This window comes from Pongo pygmaeus, chromosome 17, assembly GCF_028885625.2.
Source record: "Pongo pygmaeus isolate AG05252 chromosome 17, NHGRI_mPonPyg2-v2.0_pri, whole genome shotgun sequence".
Classification (NCBI taxonomy): domain Eukaryota; kingdom Metazoa; phylum Chordata; class Mammalia; order Primates; family Hominidae; genus Pongo; species Pongo pygmaeus.
This window is the reverse complement of record NC_072390.2, coordinates 45,784,850-45,808,821: the sequence shown is the minus strand read 5'-3', so window position 1 is coordinate 45,808,821 and position 23,972 is coordinate 45,784,850. Positions and strand designations below refer to the sequence as shown.

Genomic DNA, 23,972 nt, shown 5'->3' with positions numbered 1-23,972 from the left:
GAGAAAGAGAAAATGAAATTATGAATGCATATTTAACAATAATATAATAGCCTTTATCATTAGTTTTTCTTCCAGAGCATTTCCAAAGAGGAATGAAATAAAACAAGATTCTAACATCTACTAGAGATGCCTTAAAAATCATTTTATAATTATTTGAAATAATTTGGTTAGAAATCATTTTAAGTATAATTCCAATAATACGATTTTTAAAATTTCCTTAGATGGACTTATTTATAATTGTGTACTTTGGACATAAAACCATACACAAAAAAATCACATGAATTATTTATAACAAAGTTAGAGGGAGGTATATAAAAATGCTGAACTTGAAGGACGTAAAAATGTGTTGTTTTGTTTTTTGTCTGGAAAAGGCAGTTCATAGTTGAGTTGGGTTCACTCAGGGTTTTGTTTCTTTCCTTCAGATGGAGTGAATATGATGATTCTGTGAAGGTTTATTGCAACATGGCTTTTTCAGCACAGCAACAGGAAAATTTGACTCTGGGTCTGTTCTACAAAATTAAAGGTGATCAAAGACACTTTTAAAAAATATAATCTCTCTAAATTCAAAGTAAAAGCCCAAAGACATATACACTTTCGTTTCATCTTTGTTGTTCATAATAGTGGATTGTAAACTTTCCGGTTAACAGAAATACCTTATAGGAAACCAACTCATTGTGCCATTCGTATAAAAAAGTGATCGAGCCTTTGCTATTTGCCAGACCCTCTGTGTGTGGAACTTAGCTATGCATAATGAACAATACCAGATACAGTTGTTCTCTCACAGAGCTTACATTTTGGTTGAGTGAGACAGACAACACAGAAGCATATGGTCAGGAGGTGGCAGATGTAGGGTAAAGAAAAAGAAAGTGATGGGTGTTGTTCTTTTAGATAGGGTAATCAAGGAAGGGGTCTCTGATAAAGTGATATTTGATCAGAGATTGGAAGGAAGATATTTTTTGTTATTAAAATATAACATAAAATATTTTGTTGTATATATGAATAAGTATTCCTATGGTTTTCAACAAGCCTCATTACTATCTATTGCTATTTGAATGCTTTTACCAATATTTTATTTAAAAATATCAGCCACCCTTTAAACCAACCACTAGGTTAGTTAATGAAACCACTTTAGGCCAGAATGTAGAAGGACAGAAATGTTTTTCTAGTCAGTATCAGGGACAGGAACTTCCTGAAGATTGGGTATCACATGGTGTGTAACCATGGACAATTGCATCTCTTCCTGGGGATAGCAAAGTTAAATTCTCCTGCAGCTGCTTCTCCAGGCTTCATGCTCTTCCCACCACCTGCAGCTCGTTCTTACAATGTTTTGGAAGTAGACTATGGCTCTTGACCCCACTCTTATTAACTATTGACTCTATGTCTAGAACTGAGCTATGTACTGGCAATATAATGTAGAGAATATATGGATGAGACACTAAAAGTGGTGGTAGAAATATAAACTGACAGATTTTAGCAATGATAGGTTCTATAAATGTGTAAACAAAGTACTGCAGAAATACAGATGAGAAAACATTAATTCTATTTTGGATGAGAGGGTTAACTGTAAAAACTTCGGAGGGAGAGTGATATTTGGACTGGGTCTTGAAGGATGGGTAGGAGTTTGTGAGAGACATAGTGGGATGCAAGTATTCCAGGAGCGGCACAGGATAAGCAAACACATGGAGGTGAAAGGTGTGTAGCAAAGGTGCTCAGCAAGTGGAGTTGATGGCAAGGAGTAATTGGAGATGAGAGGGAGGGTTCATTTTGTGAACAATCTTAATTAACATGTTAAGGACTTTGGATTGCATGCCATGAACAAAAGAGAGCTGGGAGCCATTGGCTGTTCTTACGTTGGGGAGTAAAGTGCTCAGGTCAGAGCTTTAGATATATAATTCATTAACAGCATGGATTGTTGGGCACAAAAACTAAAGGCTGAGAATTGAGTTAGAAGACTCCTGCCAAAGCCCCTTTAGGAATTAGTGAAAGCTTGGTGAAGAGCAACAGGCACATGGATGGCGAGAAAGGCATGTAGCTAGGGACCTTACCTGACAGAAGTAGCTTTCCATGAAATTCATATTCAGACCTCCTTCTCTACATTCCCTCATAGAATTTCTTCTTAATGTTCCAGAGTATTCTTGACATATCTCAGGCACTCCTGAAGTTTTAACTCCCTCTGTTAGTTCAAATCCTGTCATTCTCTCTCCTCCTCCCAGATCTTGCATTTCTCTGCCACCATACTCATTTGTATAAACTCCTAAAAGTGTTGATCAAATTAAATTTATTTTCTTTAGTCTATCATAAACTAAAAATTAACAACTTGCCTTGTAATATATAATTTTTTCATTTAGGTATGCATTTGTGAACAAAGAAATAAAAAGATAATACATAAAGAAAGGAGATATAAATACAATATGAAACTCAAAATAATATTATTCATTTGTCAATTTGACAATTATCTGTTGAGAGATTACTATATTCTCTGCTGGAAGTGAAGGCTGCAGAGGACTTACAAAAATCTATGTCCTAAAGAGTTTGATTTCAACCTGAAGGAAATTGGAGGAAAAATACTCAAATTCTGAAAGTTAAAAAAATAGTGTAAGAATGCCCCAGTGTATAACTAGAAGCACAGGACATCCAGAAAAAGACATGAGAACCACTGGCTTTCAGAGAGGAGGCCATGGCTATGTGAGGAGAAAGGTTTTCATGAAGAATCTTGGGTTTGCACTTGGATGTGAGGAGTAAGTGGAAGCCTGTTACTATATTTGAGGTAGTTACTCGCTTCAGTAGCACATATACTAAAATTAGAACTATATAGAGAACATTAGCATTGCCCCTGCACTGGATGATATGCAAATTGATCAAGTGTTTCATCTTTTTTAAATTAAAAAAAAAGAAATATTTGAGGTAGGTGAGATAAAATGATGGCCGGGACCGTGGAACTGCTATAGAATGAAGAATGTTGTCAGTGGGATATGTATCCATTGGCTTTAGTATGTGAAGGATCTTGAGTTTGGGAACAGTGTGTTTTTCATGCTTCAATTTTCCTTGGTGCGTCTTATGGTGCTTTGTTCAAAATTTGTGCAAAAGTTTGTAGATTTAATGGGAACAAATGTGTAAATAAATACTGATGGATTTGATGATTTGATAAGTCTTGAGAACTGATTTGGTGTCAGTGAATACGAGTCAACAATGAGATTCTGCTTTTGAGGTGAGAAGACATTGGGGTTATTAATGAAAATGGACAAATCAGGTGGAGAAATAGATTTAAAGACTACTGTGTCCAGTTCTTTGAATAAGGTCCAGTTCTACAAGTTATACACATTTCTATGCCTGTTAGAGTTTAAAGTAGAAAACAATGGTTACTGTTTGAAAAGACTATGAGAAAAATAAGCTAACCAATAGTATTTATTTACCTTGAGAAAAGTAATGTGATACAACTATTTTCACAGATATGAGATGTTATTTTAATTGTTCTTTTATTATAATGGTAGTTATCCACTTACTGTGAAATTCTAATTGTTTCTCGGGTTCTGCCTGTGAACTGGTCTAGATTCCTGTTTTAAGGCAAGTTGTATTTATACAGTCTTACCCATGTGCTGGAAGAAACTCCACCATGTGCACACAATCTCAGTTGAGAGCTTAGAAAGATTTTGATGGTGTTTCATCTACTTGCTTTCAATTAAAGAAATTGGACAAATATTTTTAGGTAATATTTGTGATGATACTGAAAATGGATGCAGTTTTTTCTTTGTTATAATAAGCAGCTAAAGTCAAAGCAATTTTGAATCCTTAAATTAATTGTGTATAAAGATTTTAGTCTCAATAAATGAGCACAGGTCTATTTTAGTTGGGTTGTACTTTAATTTTAATTAGTGTATATATGTGTATGAAATATGTGTGTGTATGTATGTTAATGAAATTTGCTCTATTAAATTAAAAATCTTGACTAGAACTTACTCATGGTTACAATTCAGTACTTCTGCATATATAGAGATCCTAATTTGGTCGTCTTCTAAGTACTCTTTGATGGTTGAGGAAAATTTTTAAAATGCAGCATATAACAATAATAATTACCGTAGGTTTTTTCTTGCGATTGAATTTACAAATTAGTCATTTAAAAAAGAATGATATAAACATTTTTGAAGAAAAATAAGATAATTAAAAAACAATAATCAAAGAGAGAAAATAGACTTCCTACTTAAGCATTTGAGTTGTTAAACAAATTCTTTTTTCTTACCTGAGTTGTCAATGCATTCAATTATATTTGCGTTATCAGGTGGTATTTGTGGTATGACAGTGGTTATATCCTAAAAGACAGGAAACAACATTTCCATCTGTAGTGACCAATGACTGTAATCTTTCTGTAGTCATACATTTGGTTTATTCTTAAATTACCTCAGATTTCCTAAAAAAAATACTATTTAGGAAATTCTGAAATCCATTTAAAATTTGAACTTCACTTAGAAAGCCTTCCCTGGTTACTTCCATCTAATTTTGTTGCGCTTTTGATTCCTCTTCATTTTCTCCATTAGCGTTCTCAGCACAAAAAACAGCATAGACTGTGAGTGATGGTGGCCATCTTGGTTCATGTGTAAAGACTGAATTTCAGTGACTACCAATGGCTATTTCTTAGAATGTGGCACTTACCCTGGGTTCAGGCTGTGGTCCTTCTACTGCCCATGAATGAATTGCTCCATCTGAACATTCGGGGACAGGCTCAAAGCCAGCTGCACTACGAGGAGCACCTCCACAATCACAACAGATCATCAAAAATGGGACCACTGGTGGTGGAAGGATAGTAATACTAGAGTTAGCACTGGGTGCAAATAAAAAACAAAACAACCTGATTTTTTATGGTTAAATTTGAATTCGTAATATAATTCTGGTTGGTTCTAAAATTATGAAAGTTTCAGAATACAAGCTGAATGATGGTCAGACCCCAAAGTAAATGGGAGCTTCTGTATATTAGACTGCAGTCAATATTAGTTTATTTTAGAGTATTAAAAATTACAAATAGTGGGCCTGGCATGGTGGCTTACACCTGTAATCCCAGCACTTTGGGAGGGGGAGGTGAGTGGATCACTAGAACCCAGGAGCTTGAGACAAGCCTGAGCAACATGGTGAAACCCCATCTCTACAAAAAATACAAAAATTAGGCACATATGGGGGCTTTTGCCTGTAGTCTTAGCTACTCTGGAGGCTGAGGTGGGAGGATGGCTTGAGCCAGGGAGGTTGAGGCTGCTCAACGAGGGAGGTGGGGAGGTGGGCAGTGGTTGTGCCACTGCACTCCAGCCTGAGTGGCAGAGTGAGACCCTCTCTCAAAAAAAAAGAAAATTACAGATAGTATTACACTATTAAAGCCGATTAATCTTTCCATGTCATTATTTAGGAAAATATTAAAGGAGAGAAGGAAAGATGAAAAGGTCAGGCAATATATTTGATCCTTTGTGTTCTCTCCTCCGTGTCTTTATTTTCTTCCTTTAACATATGCTTGCCTTTATTTCAACAGTAAAATCTTATTCATGCTTCCAACAATTCTCTGTGAGGCTACTATTTCCTCCTATGCAAGTGTTTTTTCTTTCAATAACTCTTATACAAATAGAAAACATCACACTGCTTAGCACTGTCTTTTGCTGTTAATCAAGTGGAGTTTTCTTATTTATCTATTTGTTATCAGCCTCTTATATAATGTAATCTTGGTAAATGGTTTTGAATAAATGGATGAAAGAAAGAATGTGTAAATTAAAATTGTGAAGAAGGAGGAAAGGAAAAAAGAAGGAAGTCAATTAGGGAAGAAGGAAGGTAGTAAGGATAGACATAAGGGAGAGAGGGAGAGAAGAAAAAAGAAAAAAAGAGGAAAAGAAGCCCATGTGTCGGTTTTCTGAAAATCTACTAGAGGAAACTTTGGGTCTACAGGTAGTGATGACTCTAAGGCCCATATATAATTTATAAATCTTCTATTAACTACAGTACCCAGAGGTAGTCAGCAATATAAAAAACCAACTCAGGCCACGCGCGGTGGCTCACACCTGTAATTCCAGCACTTTGATAGGCCAAAGCAGGTGGATCACGAGGTCAGGATTGACCATCCTGGCCAATATGGTGAAACCCCATCTCTACTAAAAATACAAAAATTAGCCGAGTGTGGTGGTGCACGTGGGTAGTCCCAGCTACTCAGGAGGCTGAGGCAGGAGAATCCCTTGAACCTGGGAGGCGAAGGTTACAGTGAGACGAGATTGCACCACTGTACTCCAGCCTGGGTGACAGAGTAAGACTCCATCTCAAAAAAACAAAAAAACAAAAAAAACAAAAAAAACCCCAAAAAAAACAACAACAAAAAAACAGAAAACAAACAAACAAAACTCAACGTGAAAGTTAGGTATTATTTACAGTAGTGATAATCAGCACTTGGGTAATTAAGTTACTCTTATGAAGTATTAAATTTAACTATTTTACAATGTTAGTTGGTAATAAATATGAATAACAGAGAGAATGAACTCTTTTCATATGTATTTTATGTTACATTCTGCAACTTCACTAGCATTTTTGCCTTTTTCTTGTCTTGGTTCATTTTGATGAGAATGCTTTTTTCTTTCTCTCTTTCCCTTTTCTCTGTTTCATAGAACTTTTCCTGGTTATTACTTCAATTAATTACGATCCAATAAGAATAAACTCTTACTTGTTAATGTAAAAGTTTCATTTTTTGGAAATACGTTTTAAATTTTGGAAAAAGAACTCCAGCTCTAAGCTGTGTTATCACCATGGTCAGACTCGTTGTTTAGATGAGCCCAATGTTGATTAAAACTTCAAAAACATGAGTTATTTAAAATCAGAGAAAATCCAGTTCACGAATAAATGTAGCAAAAAATATCTGTCGCTGTTCATGTGCTAAGAAAAATGAAAGTAGAAAAAATATTTTATATGTAAGTGCTCTGACTTCACATTTTGTGTGAGCGTTTGATTTAAATATCTGAGGTACCTTCTGACATTAAGATTTTATGATTCCACATTTGAAAATGACAATGTTTGCATTAATTTAATTGTAATGTGCAGACTACAACCTACTTACTTTAGAGCTCCTGTTCTCATTTCTCAAAGACTGTGCCATGTGGTTTATCTTGCTCTAATTTCTATCATCATTCTAGGTAATGTTAATGGACACCTGGAGAATCCACTGGATTCTACCTTTATAGCTAGACCCTTGACTAGTGCTACCCTAGTGGCCATAGAACATGCTAAATGCTTCATGTGTGGTACTTCTTTTTCATCATCAAAACATTGTTTTAAGGTAAGTGTTATTTCATACATGACAAAAGCAAGGCTCAGAAAGGTTAGGTGACCTTCGGAAGACTCAGACAATTAGGCTTAGAAACCAGAGTTTAACCCTTGGTCTATCTGACTCTCCTTTTATTAATACTATGCAGTGTTAGTATAAATAAAATTCCTTTGAGGCCTGGCCCCTGCCTATCTTTTAGTCTAAACTTTCACCATGCTGTCACACACGTCTTTTATTTCTTGCACATTGGAGTTCTTCATTGCAGTACCTTGCACTCTCATTCTGTTGGGTTTTTGCACGTAGATTTTTTTCCCTTGTATTGTGTTCCCTTTTTCTTGTCCATCAGGCTAATTCTTATTCATCTTTTAAAATGCAACTCAGAGTTTACTCTTTCTCTGTAGCCTTTTCTTTCTTTCTTTTCTTTCCTTTTTTTTTTTTTTTTTTTTTGAGACTGAACCCCTGCCTCCTGGGTTCAAGCAATTCTCCTGCCTCAGCCTCTTTAGTAGCTGGGATTAGAGGCACCTACCACCATGCCTGGATCATTTTTGTACTTTTAGTAGAGAGGTGGGTTTCACCATATTGGCCAGGCTGGTCTTGAACTTCTGACCTCAAGTGATCTGCCCCCCCTTGGCCTCTCAAAGTTCTGGGATTACAGGCATGAGCCACCACACCCGGCCCTCTGTAGCCTTTTCTGATTGTCTTCTTCACTGAAATAGCAATTTGAGCCTGCTTGTTATGGCACTTTCCCGTTACATTGAGACTTATTGCAAATAAGTTTTTATCCTCCACAGTCTTATAAGGGGTCAAAAAGTTTAATTTTTTCATCTTATAAACCCAGTGCCAAACATTGAAATTTCTTTATAATTGCACAAAATGAGAATTTGTAAAATATGTTTTATCAAAGGATCAGAAAACTTAACTCCTCCGCCACCATTTTTTGGGGGACACATATACATAGGATTGCAAAGTACTTACATCCTAAGACCAAGAATCCCATGATGAGGAGTCCAATGCCAGCAGGACCAAAATGTACATTGTCTGAGAACACTGGTACATCTAATATATTTGTGGATCCAGAAGAATGTTCTTGGCTAGAGGCAGTAGAAATTGTGCTGGTATCATAGCTAATGGAAGAAGTACTTTCTTGACTGCCAGTATTGGTAGTAATTTCAGTGTTCGGCTGTGTATTAGTCCTGCCGCCTTCATCAAAACTTCGAATGTTAATATTAATTGTACCAGTGCAAGTTCTTTGAAGAGTATCTGTAATAACATTCAAAATGGAAGAAATATTTTACACAGTTAGTGTAACAATGGTTGGACAATACAGAATTGTTTTTTACATTAACATTTATTTCAGTGTCTTTATTCCCATAATTTCTCCTAACTTGCAAATCATCCCTTGTTTTTGACTCGGTTTTAAAAATCAATTAAATTATTATATTATTATTATAACTAACATTATTTGTCATAGTAATACTATTTATTGGATTATTTCTTTACATTACCAATAGTTGGATATTATATATAATTTGAAAAGTATAGAATTACAGAAAGAAGCAAAACAAAACCAGAAACCAAATTCATGGTAGCAGCACCCAAGGACGACCCCTGCTGATATTTTTAAAAATGATCTTTTGTCCTTAATTATAATGCTGAATGGTTGCTTATTATTTATGTTATGTTGATGTGATCATATGGTTCATTCCATTTTTTTTACTTTAAACTATAAGTATTCTTTTGTATTTTAATAAACTTTGTATTAACATAGTTCCTGATGGTTATATAATTTTATATCAAATGGACCATGGTTTACTTACCCTGTTGCCTATTACTGATGTGGTTTTCAATATTTAATTATTAGTGCTGTGATTAACATCTTGTGCATTCATCTTGTTATATTTAAACTTTTCCTAAGATTATTGAAAGTGGAATTATTCAGCAAAAATATGGGAATAATTTGTTTGAGGTTATTTTTGTAATCTTTATTACACAGATGTGAGCTCAGTTGTCTGACTTTATTAATTGATGTAACCCTAGAATCTGGCACAATGGCTGACATTTAGTTAGAACTCAATTATACACTTTCTAAATAAATGAATAAAAACATTCTGGAAGTATATAACAGAAATATGTTTAAATCCAGTCTATATGATATCAAAGCCCATGTCCTTTCAGCTCAACTATGCTAATCCTGTTGTTTTGTTTTTGTTGCTACTTTTATCATTATCATCACATCCTTCTAAACATATATTGTTATTGTTCCATTTTAAAAAAGAGACAACAGCTATAGATGGATTAAATAACTTCTCTAAGATTCTATAGCTAGTAAGTGATGGTAGAAGACACAAATCTAGTCTCATTTCAGGAGTCATGGTCTTAGCTACTAAATTATACTGCCTCAAGTTGTTAAAGATATGACTCTATAATGCCCAGTGTGACAACTTTTGTTGGAAAGGGGTTACTTCAAAATGTGATAATTAAAATGTTAATATCTTAAGGTATATATAGCTTTCTCTAGAAAAGATAAAAATGTAAATTGATTTCTTACCATCTATAGAGAGAATCGTTCCTTGGTATTTTCCTCCGAGCATATCGTACTGTTCCCTGGTAACTTTATTTTTCAAAGTGAGTTTGCCTGTTCTTGAATCAACAGCTAGCAGGTCAGCTGGATTATTTCCCATTACATACCTGTATTTGAAAGAAAATGATACAAATTTATGTCAGCTATCTAAAAAAAGAAATTTTAATTTGAAATGTATTTTTTTTTTCAGTGAGTAGTTACAATCCCTAGATACGGTTTTCAATTACTAGAGACTTTATTTTTTTTTCAGGGCAGTCTTAGCAATATGGGGCCACTCAGGGATATATCAAGATTTACATTTGAGAAAAAAAAATTACTGACCACCCATTTCTGATGGAATGTCTTTTTATGCCCACTTGGATGTCAGAATAATCCTTTGATGCTTGCAGTCTCATTTTCATTTGATTTAGGTAGCAGCAGAACTACTACAGAAGACCCAGATCCTAGGATTTGCCGGGCTGCTCCAATTCTAAACTATTCTTTTACAAAGAAGTTACTTCATCAGCTTGGCCTGAACTTCCCCCCCTGTTTCTGCTCCTCCTCCCCACATGCACTAGAACTTGACAAGATCTCTTTTGAATTCCAAACTATGGCCTTGCCTTGAGCGTCTATTCTATTCTTTTCTCATCTTTGACTTCGGTGTTTTCTTCTCATCTACTATTCGTGAAACAAACACTAGTTAGGTAATTCTCTCTCTCTCTGTCTCTCTCTCTGGCATTCTGCTAAGCTCTGGGTTGGGTCTACCTTCAGTGAACTCACTCCTGTGGGGTACAAGAGCGCTCATCAGCAACATGGTACAGTGTGACAGGACTTCTAACAGAACTACTCACACTATGTGAGGAGAACACCAAGAAAGAACTTTTAAAACACATGGGTGGGCTGAGTGCGGTGGCTTAAGCCTGTAATCCCAGAACTTTGGGAGGCCGAGGAGGGTGGATCACCTGAGCTCTGGAGTTCGAGACTGACCTGGCCAACATGGTGAAACCCCTTCTCTACTAAAACAAAAATAGCTGGGCGTGGTAGCAGGTGCCTGTAATCCCAGTTACTGGGGAGGTTGAGGGAGGAGAATCGCGTGAACCCGGGAGGTGGAGGTGGCAGTGAACTGGGATCGCGCCACTGCACTCCAGCCTGGGTGACAGAGTGAAACTCCGTCTCAAAAAACAAACAACAAACAAACGAACAACCCCCAAACAACAAAAAAATGCGTGGGTAAAGTGCTTCTCCCATTCTTCTTGTCACAGTCTCATGTGCAAATACAGGTACATGTGCACGCACAGATTTTTTTGTGACTTGATAGAAATATTTGCATATATAGCATTTTAAAAAATTACATGGCATAGTTTTCCTTAATATAACTAATTTTTCACACCAGCGTTATTGACCAATATTAAATGCTGAATAAAGTGAAGAATATAATTGAAATGAACTAATAAAATCTAATTGATTTCAAGCTGAGCAGATTTGCAATAGGAAAATCATTCGTTAAACTCTTCTGAGGGACTAATCATGGCCTGTGGTAATCAGCTAATTGATCAATAAGATATAGAAATACAGGAGTGTCGATACTTCTGAGATATATTATTTTCACATATCACATCTTTACAGTTTAACATCTTACATCTTGCATGAATTTTTATGTTTTCTTAAGTTAAACATTTTAAATGAACAGTTTATAGTACTTTTTACAATTAAATGATAGTTTCAAAAATAATGAAAAGTATTTTAACTCAGATACTTATAATCTATAAAAAGAACTATGTACTTAAGTTCAATATGTAAGGAAAATTAGTTGAAAATCTCATTCTTACCTAACAGTCGTTGAAGGTCTACCTGTGTCCAGGTCAGTAGCTACAAACTCTCCCACTTTATCATTTGATCCCATATTACCAGTTACAACATATGTCTTTGAACCTGGACGAAACACTGGGCCTTCAATTACATTTAACACAACCACAGAAATTGCAGATGCTGTCAGTTTATATTGAGACATAATTGAATGATGAAATTCAGCTTTATTTCTGACACCAATACTGAGTTGCAGATTCTGCATAGCTTCATAATCTAAGGGCTAGAAAATACAGAGTAAAATAGTTTTATTATAAGAAAATAAAACGTTCCAGGTGAAAGAGAAATCCTTTGATAATAGCAAAAAAATCTTATTATCTTTCTTTTATGAAACATAAATGCACACAAATACACAATCTACTCTTAAATTTTTAATCTTTAATTGATGTAAATTTGTGCGAATAAAGTAAGAAACAATTCAATTCCACTAGATTCATTGTTAAAAAGTTGAAAACATATGACATGAGCTCTAATTGTTCACCAAACAAATTAAAAACTTAAAATAATACAGATAGTCAAATTTATGTATTTTTTAGTGCAAAGACAATTTATCTTACCTTCAATCATTTTATGTTTTTCAGAAAGTAGCTATTTATTACACAGTATGGGTCAAATATATTAGAGTTTCGACCATGTGAGTGGTTTTATCCATAAGAACTATTTAGAAGAAATTTCACATCTGTGTGACTCTTTGAACAAATCAGATAATATAATGTAATATATATAATATAAATAAATCTATTTTCTTCAACATGTTCTAGGAAATATTTATTTCATAAAATAATAAAGTAGTGATTTTCTTTATGAAAAATGATATTAATATCCACATTAATAGCCACATAAAATCCACAAACATTTATGCCATTAGGCCCATACTCACCAAATATATTTTTCTAAAATTTCACAAGAGTAATTTAGATAAAAATAGAATTTCACACATTGAACTCCCCTATTTAGCTAAAATTTTGAATCTTTGTTCTAATGTTGGTTGTATTTGCAATTTAAAGAATGGATGTAAAATCAAAAGTATATATACATTACACACACATAAAATATATATATATGTATATAGCTATAACAAAGGATTTAATATATGATATGTCTGGGCAAACAATTATCATTCCCATTTTACAGATAGAGATATTGAGGACAGATAGGTTGAATAATTTTCTAAAGTAATATAATAGTTTAGGGCAAAATAGATTAGACTCCAATTTCGCCAGTATTGAATCCTAAATAGTGTCATGGAAAGAATGTGAACTTCATATTTAGAGAAAACTAGGTTTAAATGTTGGCTGCACTACTTACTAGCTATGAGAACTTATGCAGGTTCTGTGCTCTCTTGGAGCCTCAATGTCTTTATCTGCAATATGGAAATAATATAACCTAATTTGCAGGGATGCTGTGAGGGATAAACTAAAGCACCTGCACACTGTCTCAAGTTAAATACAAGCTGTAGGCATGGTGACACTTTAAGAAGACACAGGAGGCAAAAAGCTACACATTCTTATGGGGACAGAGTTGTTTGAGAGTCTGTTTTCCAGACCTATTCTGAAAAAAAAAAAAAGTTAAATAGGGATTATATTTTACCATGAAAATATATATTGCATGCAACATATACAATCCATGCACAGCTCTTGAAAATTTAAAAAATTGACTGTATAAGTTGTGTAGCACAGGGAGAAACTTTGACTATCAGCTCCCTAGGAGGCAAATTTTTTTTCTCACATCTCAGATGAAATTTTACTGCAGGTAAATGTGGACCATTAATATGGGGAGGACATAAGAGAACGGAATCCAGTTGTTCTGGACCAGTTGACTTGGACCAAATTTCCAGTAAATCTGTGTTCCTAATAAGCCTTGATGAGCAGCCACGGTGAGATGGGAGTGTGATAATTCTACATTTATAGTAATTTAACTTAAATTTTATGAAAACACACTGGAGGAATAAACACATTTTCATTTACATGATGAATATTCTACATGTGTAATAATTGACTTACGATGTTGGCATGGACACAGTTTTAAAGCCCCTATTAAATATGCTTTAAAAAAATTCTTAAGACATCAACCTTAAGGATTAATTATACTTTGTTGTAAGCATAAAATATATTTTTAAGTGTTTTCAATTTATATGATCTATTTGGAAGTACTGTATTGACACAATGTTTCAAGTTAAAATTCAATACCTGTTTTTCTAAAATGATTATAAGCAGAAAGACTATATTAAAAAGCTCTATGTTATATATAAATTTAAAACACAGTAATTTTTATTCTTTCACTAAGTCAAGTTTGTGAAATGTTAGCATCATTTTATTTTAAGCTTAACATTTTGAAAAAAGATTAAGAAAACAAAATATTTAGGATAATCATACCATACCTTAACAACCTTTAAAATTCCCACATTTGTTCTTTCATTCATTTCTATCTCAAACCAATTTCCTTCATTTCCAGAGATAAAGAAAATTACTGCCATCCAGTTAGCTGAGAACTCTTCATCCAAATCAATTACTCTAATCTCGAGCAAATTTGAATTTAGAGTATTTTCTTCAATATTTACGGTATACTGAAACAAGAAGTGAAAACTGTTAGCACAAACTGTGTGAAAGAGAGAACTACAGTAGGCTTATACTGGAATGTTGATAACTTCATTATTTAGAAAAGATATCTGTGGTTTTCATCTCATTTTTCATTGCTTAACTCCATCTATTCTTGCATAAACACAAGAAAAAGGTATGTGTCTACATTTGGGTTGTATGTCAATAAACGTAACATGTGCCTCTGTAAGCAGAATTGTTTGTACATGTTTTAGAATATAGTGAATTTAGATTTATTAATTCCAAGAACAAATACTTACTGAAGACTGTTCCATGTAAGGGATATTATCATTGACATCGAGGATTTTAATGTTGCACTCACATTCCGCTGACATGCCATCTGCCCCGCCATCTCGGTCAGAGCCTCTTACAGCAAGAGAATACTGGCCGTATTGCTAAAAATACATATTACAAGCAATATCACACTTGACGTAGACAGCCTTTACTTTGTCTTATGTAAAGTTCTTTGAAATGTTGGCTCAACATTTACATAAATCTATGATAGAGGTAGGGTTAACACAGAATATGGGAAATCCACAAGTTTCACGTGATTATTCCCAATAATACTTATCATGCATTATTTAAAAGATGCAACATGTTTTAAAAGGCTTCATTTCTTATTAATAATAATATGTGCAGAGGTTGAAAAAGTTTATAAAGGGTAAAACAAACCAGAATGATCTCAAGGAGAGAGATTAAGTTTACCAAAAATTTATGGCATGAATATTCCATAACCTAAATAATCAGCCCCCGAGTGTGCAAGAAGCATATAAAGAGAACAAAGCTTTGTGTTTTGAGAGGTAGTGGGTTGTGGCAATGGAATTATTGGTGATGTATCTATTCTTGACTGTATTCAATGGTGCTTATATTTCTAGAAGCTGGTAAAAGCTATGGAGGCTTTCCTTGACTCATGCAAAAATGCACACTCATTCAAAATGGTGGATATAATTTAGGGGGTTTTATAGAGACATCTTGAGGTCTCTCCATTGACCCCAGGTTGAGAATATCTGCCCTGGTGGCTTCCCAATGGCTGCAGAGTCCCTTTCCTTCTGACAGCCCTTTCTTACAGCGCTTTACCACAAAAGCTCTTTTGACATGAAAGAAACCCCATTGGGCTGTTTAAGACAGTTCGAGAGAGAAAAGTGTAAACATTCAATTTCTTCTAATGTTGATTTTCAAACATGTATAAAAGGAGACTTAGGTAACCTAGAAACTTACAACATTTAGATAATTAAAGAGTACTAAATTAATATGATTTATCCTAAGCCTAAAAGTCATCAGCAAGAAGATTGTCATTTTTAATAATTAAAACAAAATTAATTGAATACCATCAGAAAATAAAGCTTCCTCACTTATGCCCCTAATGTACATTTAGGTCAGCAACATTCTATTAAAAGATGATTTTTTTTAAATGATGAAAAAGCACATATTTTAAAACTAAATCATAAAATCACAAGGCATGCTAGAAACCTCATAATGCTGATTTTACTCTGTTAACATCACTAGTTATTTTCTTATTTGTAAATAAAAAGATTGGTCAGGCTGTCGTTTAATTCCTACCCATCATTCTTATCCTGTGGTTCATTTCCCAAAGTAAACGAATGGGTGGGCTATCAATAGATGTTACATAGGAAAAACAAGAATTCTGTTGTCAATGGAGCTTGGATATGCTAGGTTAAAAAAAGAGAACTTAGTGTGTCAATATTCTTGGAGCCTCCAGCATACTCACATGCACTGTAACTCACCAAAACGTGGACATATAGCAAGTGATTCCTAAATTTATTTTATTATAGAACACACTTTCTAGAGAAATGGAGCTTTTGATTCTACCTTAGGCATATTTTCATGTACTTTCACAATATAGTTTTCTTAAATTGAAGCAAATTTTAATTAATTAATTATATGAAAAATGTCAGTACAAAATGTAATTGAAAAATCCTCCCTTTTTCATTTAAAAAATATTTCTTACATGAAAGAATTATGTGAAAAAGTTATACAAGTAAAAATTTAAGACATCATTTTCTTCATCTCTTTGTCTCTTCAGTATCCTTGCTTTTAGAATCAGTTCCTTTGAGACCAAAAACCCACTTAAAGAAAAAGAATTACCTCTCTGTCTAGAAAATTATTCATCGTTCGAATTTCTCCAGTATTTCTGTTGATAATAAACATTGGTGAATCTGAAGGTTCTTGTCTTATAATCTTGAAGGCTATTTTTGAGTTCAAATTGTTTGGTTCATCTGCATCAGTAGCATTGAGTATCATCACCAGTGTGTCTAGAAATCAAGGAAAATTGATTGCAAATGGTCGATTTACATTTTTGTTACAGTACAGTATATCACCTTTCCAAAAAAGTGTTAGAGTTAGTTGATCCATATGATGTGGACTTCACTGTCTTCCCTTTCTACTTCTTCAACATATGGATATCTTGGCTCTTTTCTATATTTTTGCCTAACAAAAAGATCACATTTTACTAGGAATCTAGACATTGATGATAACTGGCAAACAAAGGAAATGTGTTATTCTGGCTTTCTATTTCTTCTTCTAGCATATTTTCTTCTTTTTTAAAGGATGTTGTGGCAAAACAAAATGATAATAAGGCCAGACCAACATTTTCCCAACTTTCTCAACACTTTCTAGCTATATGATCTTGGCCTCAATTTTTATATCTATAAATGGGGATGATATTACTGCCATCCTCATTGAATTCATGTGAGAATTAAATCATTAATAAGAGAAAACTATATAAAGTTCCTGATGAATAATGCACATTTGATAAATATATATTATTACTGTTTTGTTTTGGGTGATCCTTTGTCAAGTGCAAGGTAATTAGTAGATCTAAAGAAATGCTTGTTTAACTACATATATTGTCCTGTCTCTTATCTTTTTCATTAATTTTATAAGTAGTTTTGATGAAGATTATTAGATTATTGGAGAATGTGGAAAACTGCCAGTGCTCATTCATAACTCTGGAATTGTTCTCTAGTCTCCAACTCCATTTCAAATACAATTTTCCTACAAATGCTTCAAGGCATCTCCCATCCCCCACCTGTATTCATTGTAGCATAACCTTTAAAATGTTTTCACTAGATAATTAACATTTATATACACTTATATAATTTATATAATTAAATTCCATGCAACTATTGAAAGCAGTGAAACAATCTATGTGTCCTGATATGGAAATATGTTCAAAATATATTTATATAAAAGTTCATGTTGTGGATTAGCATGTAACAGATGATACCATTTATGTTAAAAAACATGTGATTTATGTTTACATAATTACAGAGCGCATGTACACAGTGCATACCTCTGAAGAATGGTACTAGGAAATGCAGACAGTAGATTTTTGTTCGCTTTTACTTTCCATATTACATAAATTTAATGAGCATTTTATAATAACATTTTTAAAAGTTGAAAGTATAGGTACAGTATTTTAATGAATAAAAATAAAGTGTAGGGATTTTTGGAATTCACAAGAAATTTTATCTCTTAAAGGTTAAATCACAAAAAGAAGTTTTGTGTGGAAGTGATTTCTATAAGTGATTTTAAAGTAGCTAACTTTAAAAAGGGGGAAAAATGCAGTAGGAGCAGAAAAGGGTGGGATTGTCCTTCTACACAGTTAGACTGGGAGACTAAATTCACATCCCGATGCCTCTGCCACCACTGTGCAAAATGCCTTTAAAATTTCTTGTTAGGACTCTTCTACAGGGCTGGCCTGAGAGTTATGCGAGAAAAATCCTCCTCATCGCTTTGGAATCGCGCCTTGTGTCTTTCAGTTTGGAGCTGCTTCCGTAGTTGAAAGGAAAGACTTGCTATTCTGAATCTTTTCTATAGTTTATCTCTTACATTCATGATGTGTACTTTGACATAGTTTAGTCCCCAGTTAGGTGCCTGGCTGTTAGCAGTGATTTGGAAGCCACTACATTACTTACTTGCATTAGAATTTTCTTCTATTTGTCCTGCAAATGTAGCCATTGAAAACACTGGAGGGTTGTCATTTATATCCAAAACCCTGACTCTGAGCTCTAGAGGCCTCTCTAAATCTTGGCCCATTGAGTTCAGAGCTCGGCAGTAGATCTGGGAGAGAAAAGATAAATAATTATACAGTGAAACACAGATTTATTAAGTTCTTACTTTGAGCATTATGCCAGCACTGTGGCGAATTAAAAGAATTATTATGTCTAATTAGAACATGGGCACAAGCCCTACTTACAGTCACTAAGGGAAAGCAAATGTGGCATTCTTAAGCTAGGTAGTAGCTACATGGGGGTTTATATTATTATCTTTGTTATTATTATTACTATTATCATTTGTATTTGAAGAGTCCCTAAGTGTAATGTGTACTATTTTACAAAATGGCGTATTTCATATATAAAGGCATTGTGATACTAGCCTGGGCAATATGATGAGACCCTGTCTCTAAAAAAATAATAAAGATGTAAAAAATGCATTGTGCCTCAAGAAAAGCTAACAGGGTAGCATGCCTTTTTAAAGTTTGTGGGGGATCATTGTGGGACAGAAGGGAGAAGTAGAGATTTGGAATTGAAGGCTAAAGAATTAAAGTTGTGTGAGGAATACAGGCAGGCAGTGTGAGTGAAAACTGCAAATATCGATGACTATTTGAAGGTATTTTGGGATATGGATTGGTGGGGTTTTCATAGAAGAGGTAACAGGAGCAAAGTAGGGTTTCTTTATTTCTATTTTTAATATTAGGAAGTGTTGGCCATGATAGAGAGAAATAGGAGTAGCCGAGGAGCCAGCAGAAGGGAGACAGAAAACAGAGGTGATGGAATGATTTTCCAGGTAACTGGTAATTATAGGACGATGGAAAAGTCTTGGAATATGCTGTGAGAAAAAGCAAACAATTGCTCCTGCTTTTGATTTAATGAAGAACATTTCTGAGCTGGGTGAGTGAGAAATAATTATGGGAGTTTGTGATGGATGGCCTCAGCCTTTTTCGTAAAGTTGGTCACAAGGCCAACTGCTTAAAGTGGAAATGAGGTTGAGGGTTTGAAGAGCTATGTGACAGCTCCTGTAAAGAATGGAGTGAGATTCACTTAAGAACGGATGCATTTTCAAAGTGCATTCGGAGCTCAGGTGAGCTTGAGGAATATGAATTTATAGTAAAGTATATTTGCTCAGAAAACAGTCCTGCAGTCCCTCTAGAACCATTACTTGACATTAGACTTAAAATAAGGTAACTGAATTTTTTAAAAAAGGAAAAATTAAAAGTTAGATATTTGTCCTTCCAAACACTCTAGTTTGCCAATGAGGACAGTATAGAGGTTAGCATTTTTGCTGACACTTAAGTGAAACATTTCCTTCTCTCTTAATCTTTGCATTTCTTTTCAGTCATGGGATGCTCGTGAATTAAGAAACAACCAAAAATGCCAAATATTGAGACTCTTGAAATCAAATTAAGTATGATCTGAGATTAAGAGCTTCTGAGAAGAATTTAAGCATGAACATATATATTGATATGAAGTCCACTTACAATGAAGAAAGGAGTGACCTCTCGATCAACTATGGATGTTATATTAATTTCACCAGTTTTCTGATTAATGACAAAGATCCCATATGGTGGCTGATCAATTCCTACTCCAGAGATGCGGTATGTAACTTGCTGGTTTGCAGCACAATCTGAGTGAATCTGCAGAAGGAACACAAGTAAAAATATTAGAGGGAGCAAATAGGGTTCTATATTTGACATATGACAGCTTTCTTGAGAGTTGTTGCATATGATGACCTTGTTATTTAGGAAATGTTGACAATGGAGATTACTTTCCTAGATAAGAGTAACAATTACAGCTCTAATATTTTCAATGGTAACTGACAATGTAATCAAAGAAATTCGGTTTCTGCTTCTATCAAATATGAAAAAATGCAAAATATCACCCTACTATATCTAAGTCTATGCAATCATCATGCATGACTTCATTCAACAGTTAAAATTTGATCTTGTATTATTTGCAGGGTCTGTGCTTGCACTGGAGCTACAGAAGGAAACTCCTTGCCCTCTTAAGGAGTTTATCAATGTTGTCATCATGCAACTTTAATCTTCAATTTGTTTTAAATGTAAAGTTTTCGAAGAAAGTAGATTTATTTAGGTGACAAGAGTTATCTGGGTTTGAGTGGAAGCTCTGAATTCTGAAAATGGGAAGGGTGTATTAGCAGAAAAGGAAGGAGACCACATGAATAAATGGTTATAGAAACCAGAACTCTTTCTTTGAAATAAAATATTGTTTGGCTGTAAACAAATCTTAGTGGGGAGTATTTGTGAGTGTCTGTGTGGATGTGTGTGTATATTTGTGTGTGTATCTGTAGACGTGTACATCTGTATGTTCATGAATTTGTGGGGGGTGTTTCTGAGTGTGTGTGTATGTAGAAAGGAAGATATGGAAAAATGAATAGAAAAGGGGTATGAGAGAGGGCACCTTGTGAATGTTAATAAACAAACAAAAAAGTAGGAATTCAATTCTAATACATTGTGAGGCAAAAAGAGCACACATTGAAGTAATTCCTTTGAATGTGCTGAAAGCCAAATTCTTTATTAAAATAATGATCTTTTTTCACCTGGAGTTTGGGATAACACATGATCATGTGTATGCATTTCACCAGTGAGGTGAGTCAACGTTTACCTGTTTCTCTGAGCACCTGCATTTCTTAATTTCTCCTTATGAGTTTCAGTTTTCATCATCTAGATGACTATAGTTCTGTTCTGTATCGTAGTTTCTCGGTGAGACATGTTCATGAAATATTTAACAGACAGTTTCTTTTGAAACTTTATCCATTCTGATTTTCAATGTTATGCTTTGGAGTTGATACCTACTTTGGCGATTGGGTTCCTCTTTGAGTTGTCTTCACCTTCACGACAGGCTGCTGCGAACTTGATCCATTCACGTTTCTGCCTTCGGATTGAATGCCATTTGATGGTGCCATTTTTAGTGTTATAATCTCTTACCTTAAATGACAGCAATAAAGAAATGGTATATATTAATTTGAATTCGTAATTCAAATTCCACTGAGATTTTTGGAAGAGGATATAATCTCAGAAATAGAGGATGTTTAATCGGGAAAATTGGTAATTTTGGTAATCTATTAATTTTAGCATTATATGAACTTGACTTATGAGAATACATTTTCTTCAGAAAATATATTGTTATTCTCAAATTATTTTCTTGTTTAAAAATTTGGAAAAATGGATTTGTTATATATTACCTGGATTCGGAATTCACTGTTAACTTCTACCACCACCTGTAAAAAATAAGATAATCACACTAGTTATTTTTAATTAAATGCTTTAAAATTTATATTATCCAGTTACTTTAAAAACAACATGAAACCATAGGCTTTTGAGTCATTAAAATTATTTTATCAGCCAAATAGCAGGTGGATTTGGTTTATGTCTTGGGTCTGATGATGATGCTAAGAATTTTTGTTTTTACCTTTCAATTTACTCTCCTTTTTATTACTATTATTTTGTACTTTTATTTCTCCCTAAATAAGAAATTTTCAACTTTTAATTGAATTTATTCAGAATTGCAAAGTATGAAAAACTTTATTTGTATAACTGATATAAGAAAATTATAGTTTACATTTAAAAATACTAACAGTAGTAATTTAAAAATATAAAAAAGTTCTTTTTATAGTTAATTTTAATTGTACCATTAAAGAAAATATAAACTTAATGTCTCTAAGTATCTACTTTAAAAAAATTGCCATAACAGATAATTCAGAAAATAAGTATTTATGATCAATATGAGAAGTATAAAAAGATAATGTTTTTATTATGAGAATTACCTATCCATTGTGTATTTAATATTAATAATTATGATTGTTATTACTCATAATTTAGTAAATAATAGCTAGGTATTAGGTTATGTATTTATGTAAATCTATTCACTTAATCTTTACAACAAATACATGTGGTCACCACTAATACTATCTCCATTTTACAGACGAGGAAATTGAGTCTTGGATATTAACCTATGGCTAAATATAATTCAATACAATTTAGCATAAATTTTCACTTGAGCTGTGGGTTTTACAATAAAATATGAGATAGCCTATTCCCTCAAGTAAATTACTACTAAGAAAAACATGCTACAAAGAATTTATATTGCAACTTCAAGAACTCAAAAAATTCTGATTTTAAACTAACCTATTATCCTTGTGATTGGTGATATTTACATACAACAATAGTAATACAGCATGAAGAAAAAAAAAGAAAAGTAAACGGCCCAAATTTTAAAACATGTAACTGAAATGTTATCTGTAGAGCCCATCTTGGGTGCAGAATTGAAATGATGAAATGGTGTTCATGTAAATGCATGCTCCTTGCTACCTGTGAATTTATGAACACTTTTCCCTGTCTCTTGTTTGTGAGTGTGGGATGGGAGATGGGCATACCTTATTTGTCTGTTTGAAAGCCATTTCTTCATAGCTACAGAATTGTGCATGCATCTGTTATCTGTTATTGCACTTCCCTTACTGCATTGGAGCGCCAGTGCTTGCTGTTTGTTTTGGAAAGCTACGCAGATGACTAAGAAATCTTTCCAGCTTTGTGAAGCTGGGTCATTCTTTTTCCCATGAGAGACAACTTAGGCAGAAGACCAAGTAGCTTTCACCATACAGTCAGACTCTCAATTGGATTTGTAATCTAAAAACTGCCAAGTCTGCTTAAAAATGTGGTGGGTTGGTGTAAGCTTATTTTCTGTTGCTCAGAGTCTAGAATAAACTCTGATACAAAGTCACTCTTGGACTTTCAAAGGCAAAATAGTGAAATCTGACTCTTGATAGAGTTGGAAAATCTTCAACGTATTTCCTCAATTCTCTGAACTTTAGTTTTCTCACTTGTAAAATGACAAGAGTAGACTAAATTTTATACAGGTAACTTTCCAGCTGTAATATTAAATGCCTGTGTGCAGTAGGAAAATATTGAAGTATTTAGATGTGGGAAGCGCATGATAAAATTGTGGTTTTAAAGCTTACTCTGACAACAGTTGGTAGGACTAATGGGAAGAGGCAGTGGTTACAGACGGCGAGCATTTGAGGGTCTCTGTATCAAAGCAGACTGGAGGTGAGAGGGAGGTACGCTGGAGCAGAGGCAGAGGGAAGGGATGGGGAAAGATCAAGGGATACTGCAGCATAGCATTGGCAGGGCTTGAGAACAAATGGGATGGGGGTGTTCAGGAGAGGGAGGAAGCTCAGGGGATGGCAGTTTTAAACTGTGGGATTGGGAACAAGACAGTAATAGAATTTAGCAGATTAGAACACATTGAGTTTGAGATGCCAGATAATGCCTGGGTGAAGATGATCAGCAATTGGAAACATGGATCAAAACTTGAGCAAAAGTTCAAGCTGGATATGTAGATTTGAGGTAGATCTGCTCAGGCAGGATAGTTGAAATCATGTGAGAATTTGAAATTCCTAAAGTAGAGGATAGAGTCAAGAATCAGCCTGCAATTGAGGATAAAACTAGAATTCCTACATTTATAGAACTAGGAACAACGACAACAAACAAACAAAAAAAAAAAAGGAAGGAGAGGGCCGGGTGCTGTGGCTCACGCCTGTAATCCCAGCAGTTTGGGAGGCCGAGATGGGTGGATCACGAGGTCAGGAGATTGAGACCATCCTGGCTAACATGGTGAAACTCCATCTCCACTAA

At 34.2% G+C, this 23,972-nt stretch overlaps 1 protein-coding gene, 1 long non-coding RNA gene and 1 other non-coding gene across 3 annotated transcripts in view; 2 read left to right on the top strand and 1 right to left on the bottom strand.

Moving 5' to 3' along the window:
* The window catches only part of DSG1 (desmoglein 1), a 38,808-nt gene that overhangs the window by 8,862 nt on the left and 5,974 nt on the right, over nt 1–23,972 (bottom strand). Inside the window, exons 2-14 of the mRNA XM_054461326.2 lie at nt 21,524–21,559; nt 21,135–21,266; nt 19,800–19,955; nt 18,238–18,382; nt 16,406–16,572; nt 14,560–14,694; nt 14,083–14,268; nt 11,666–11,925; nt 9,825–9,964; nt 8,252–8,536; nt 4,648–4,781; nt 4,238–4,307; nt 2,046–2,254 (exon numbers count right to left, since the gene is read on the bottom strand). Coding sequence (XP_054317301.2) covers nt 2,046–2,254; nt 4,238–4,307; nt 4,648–4,781; nt 8,252–8,536; nt 9,825–9,964; nt 11,666–11,925; nt 14,083–14,268; nt 14,560–14,694; nt 16,406–16,572; nt 18,238–18,382; nt 19,800–19,955; nt 21,135–21,266; nt 21,524–21,559 — 2,055 coding nt within the window. The remainder of the gene's footprint in view (nt 1–2,045; nt 2,255–4,237; nt 4,308–4,647; nt 4,782–8,251; nt 8,537–9,824; nt 9,965–11,665; nt 11,926–14,082; nt 14,269–14,559; nt 14,695–16,405; nt 16,573–18,237; nt 18,383–19,799; nt 19,956–21,134; nt 21,267–21,523; nt 21,560–23,972) is intronic.
* Nucleotides 340–21,990, top strand: LOC134738439 (uncharacterized). The gene is made up of 3 exons (XR_010124163.1): nt 340–523; nt 19,658–19,916; nt 20,279–21,990. It is a non-coding gene; the product is annotated as an uncharacterized LOC134738439 (long non-coding RNA).
* LOC129019265 (U6 spliceosomal RNA) lies at nt 2,776–2,877 on the top strand. The gene has a single exon (XR_008495596.1). It is a non-coding gene; the product is annotated as a U6 spliceosomal RNA (small nuclear RNA).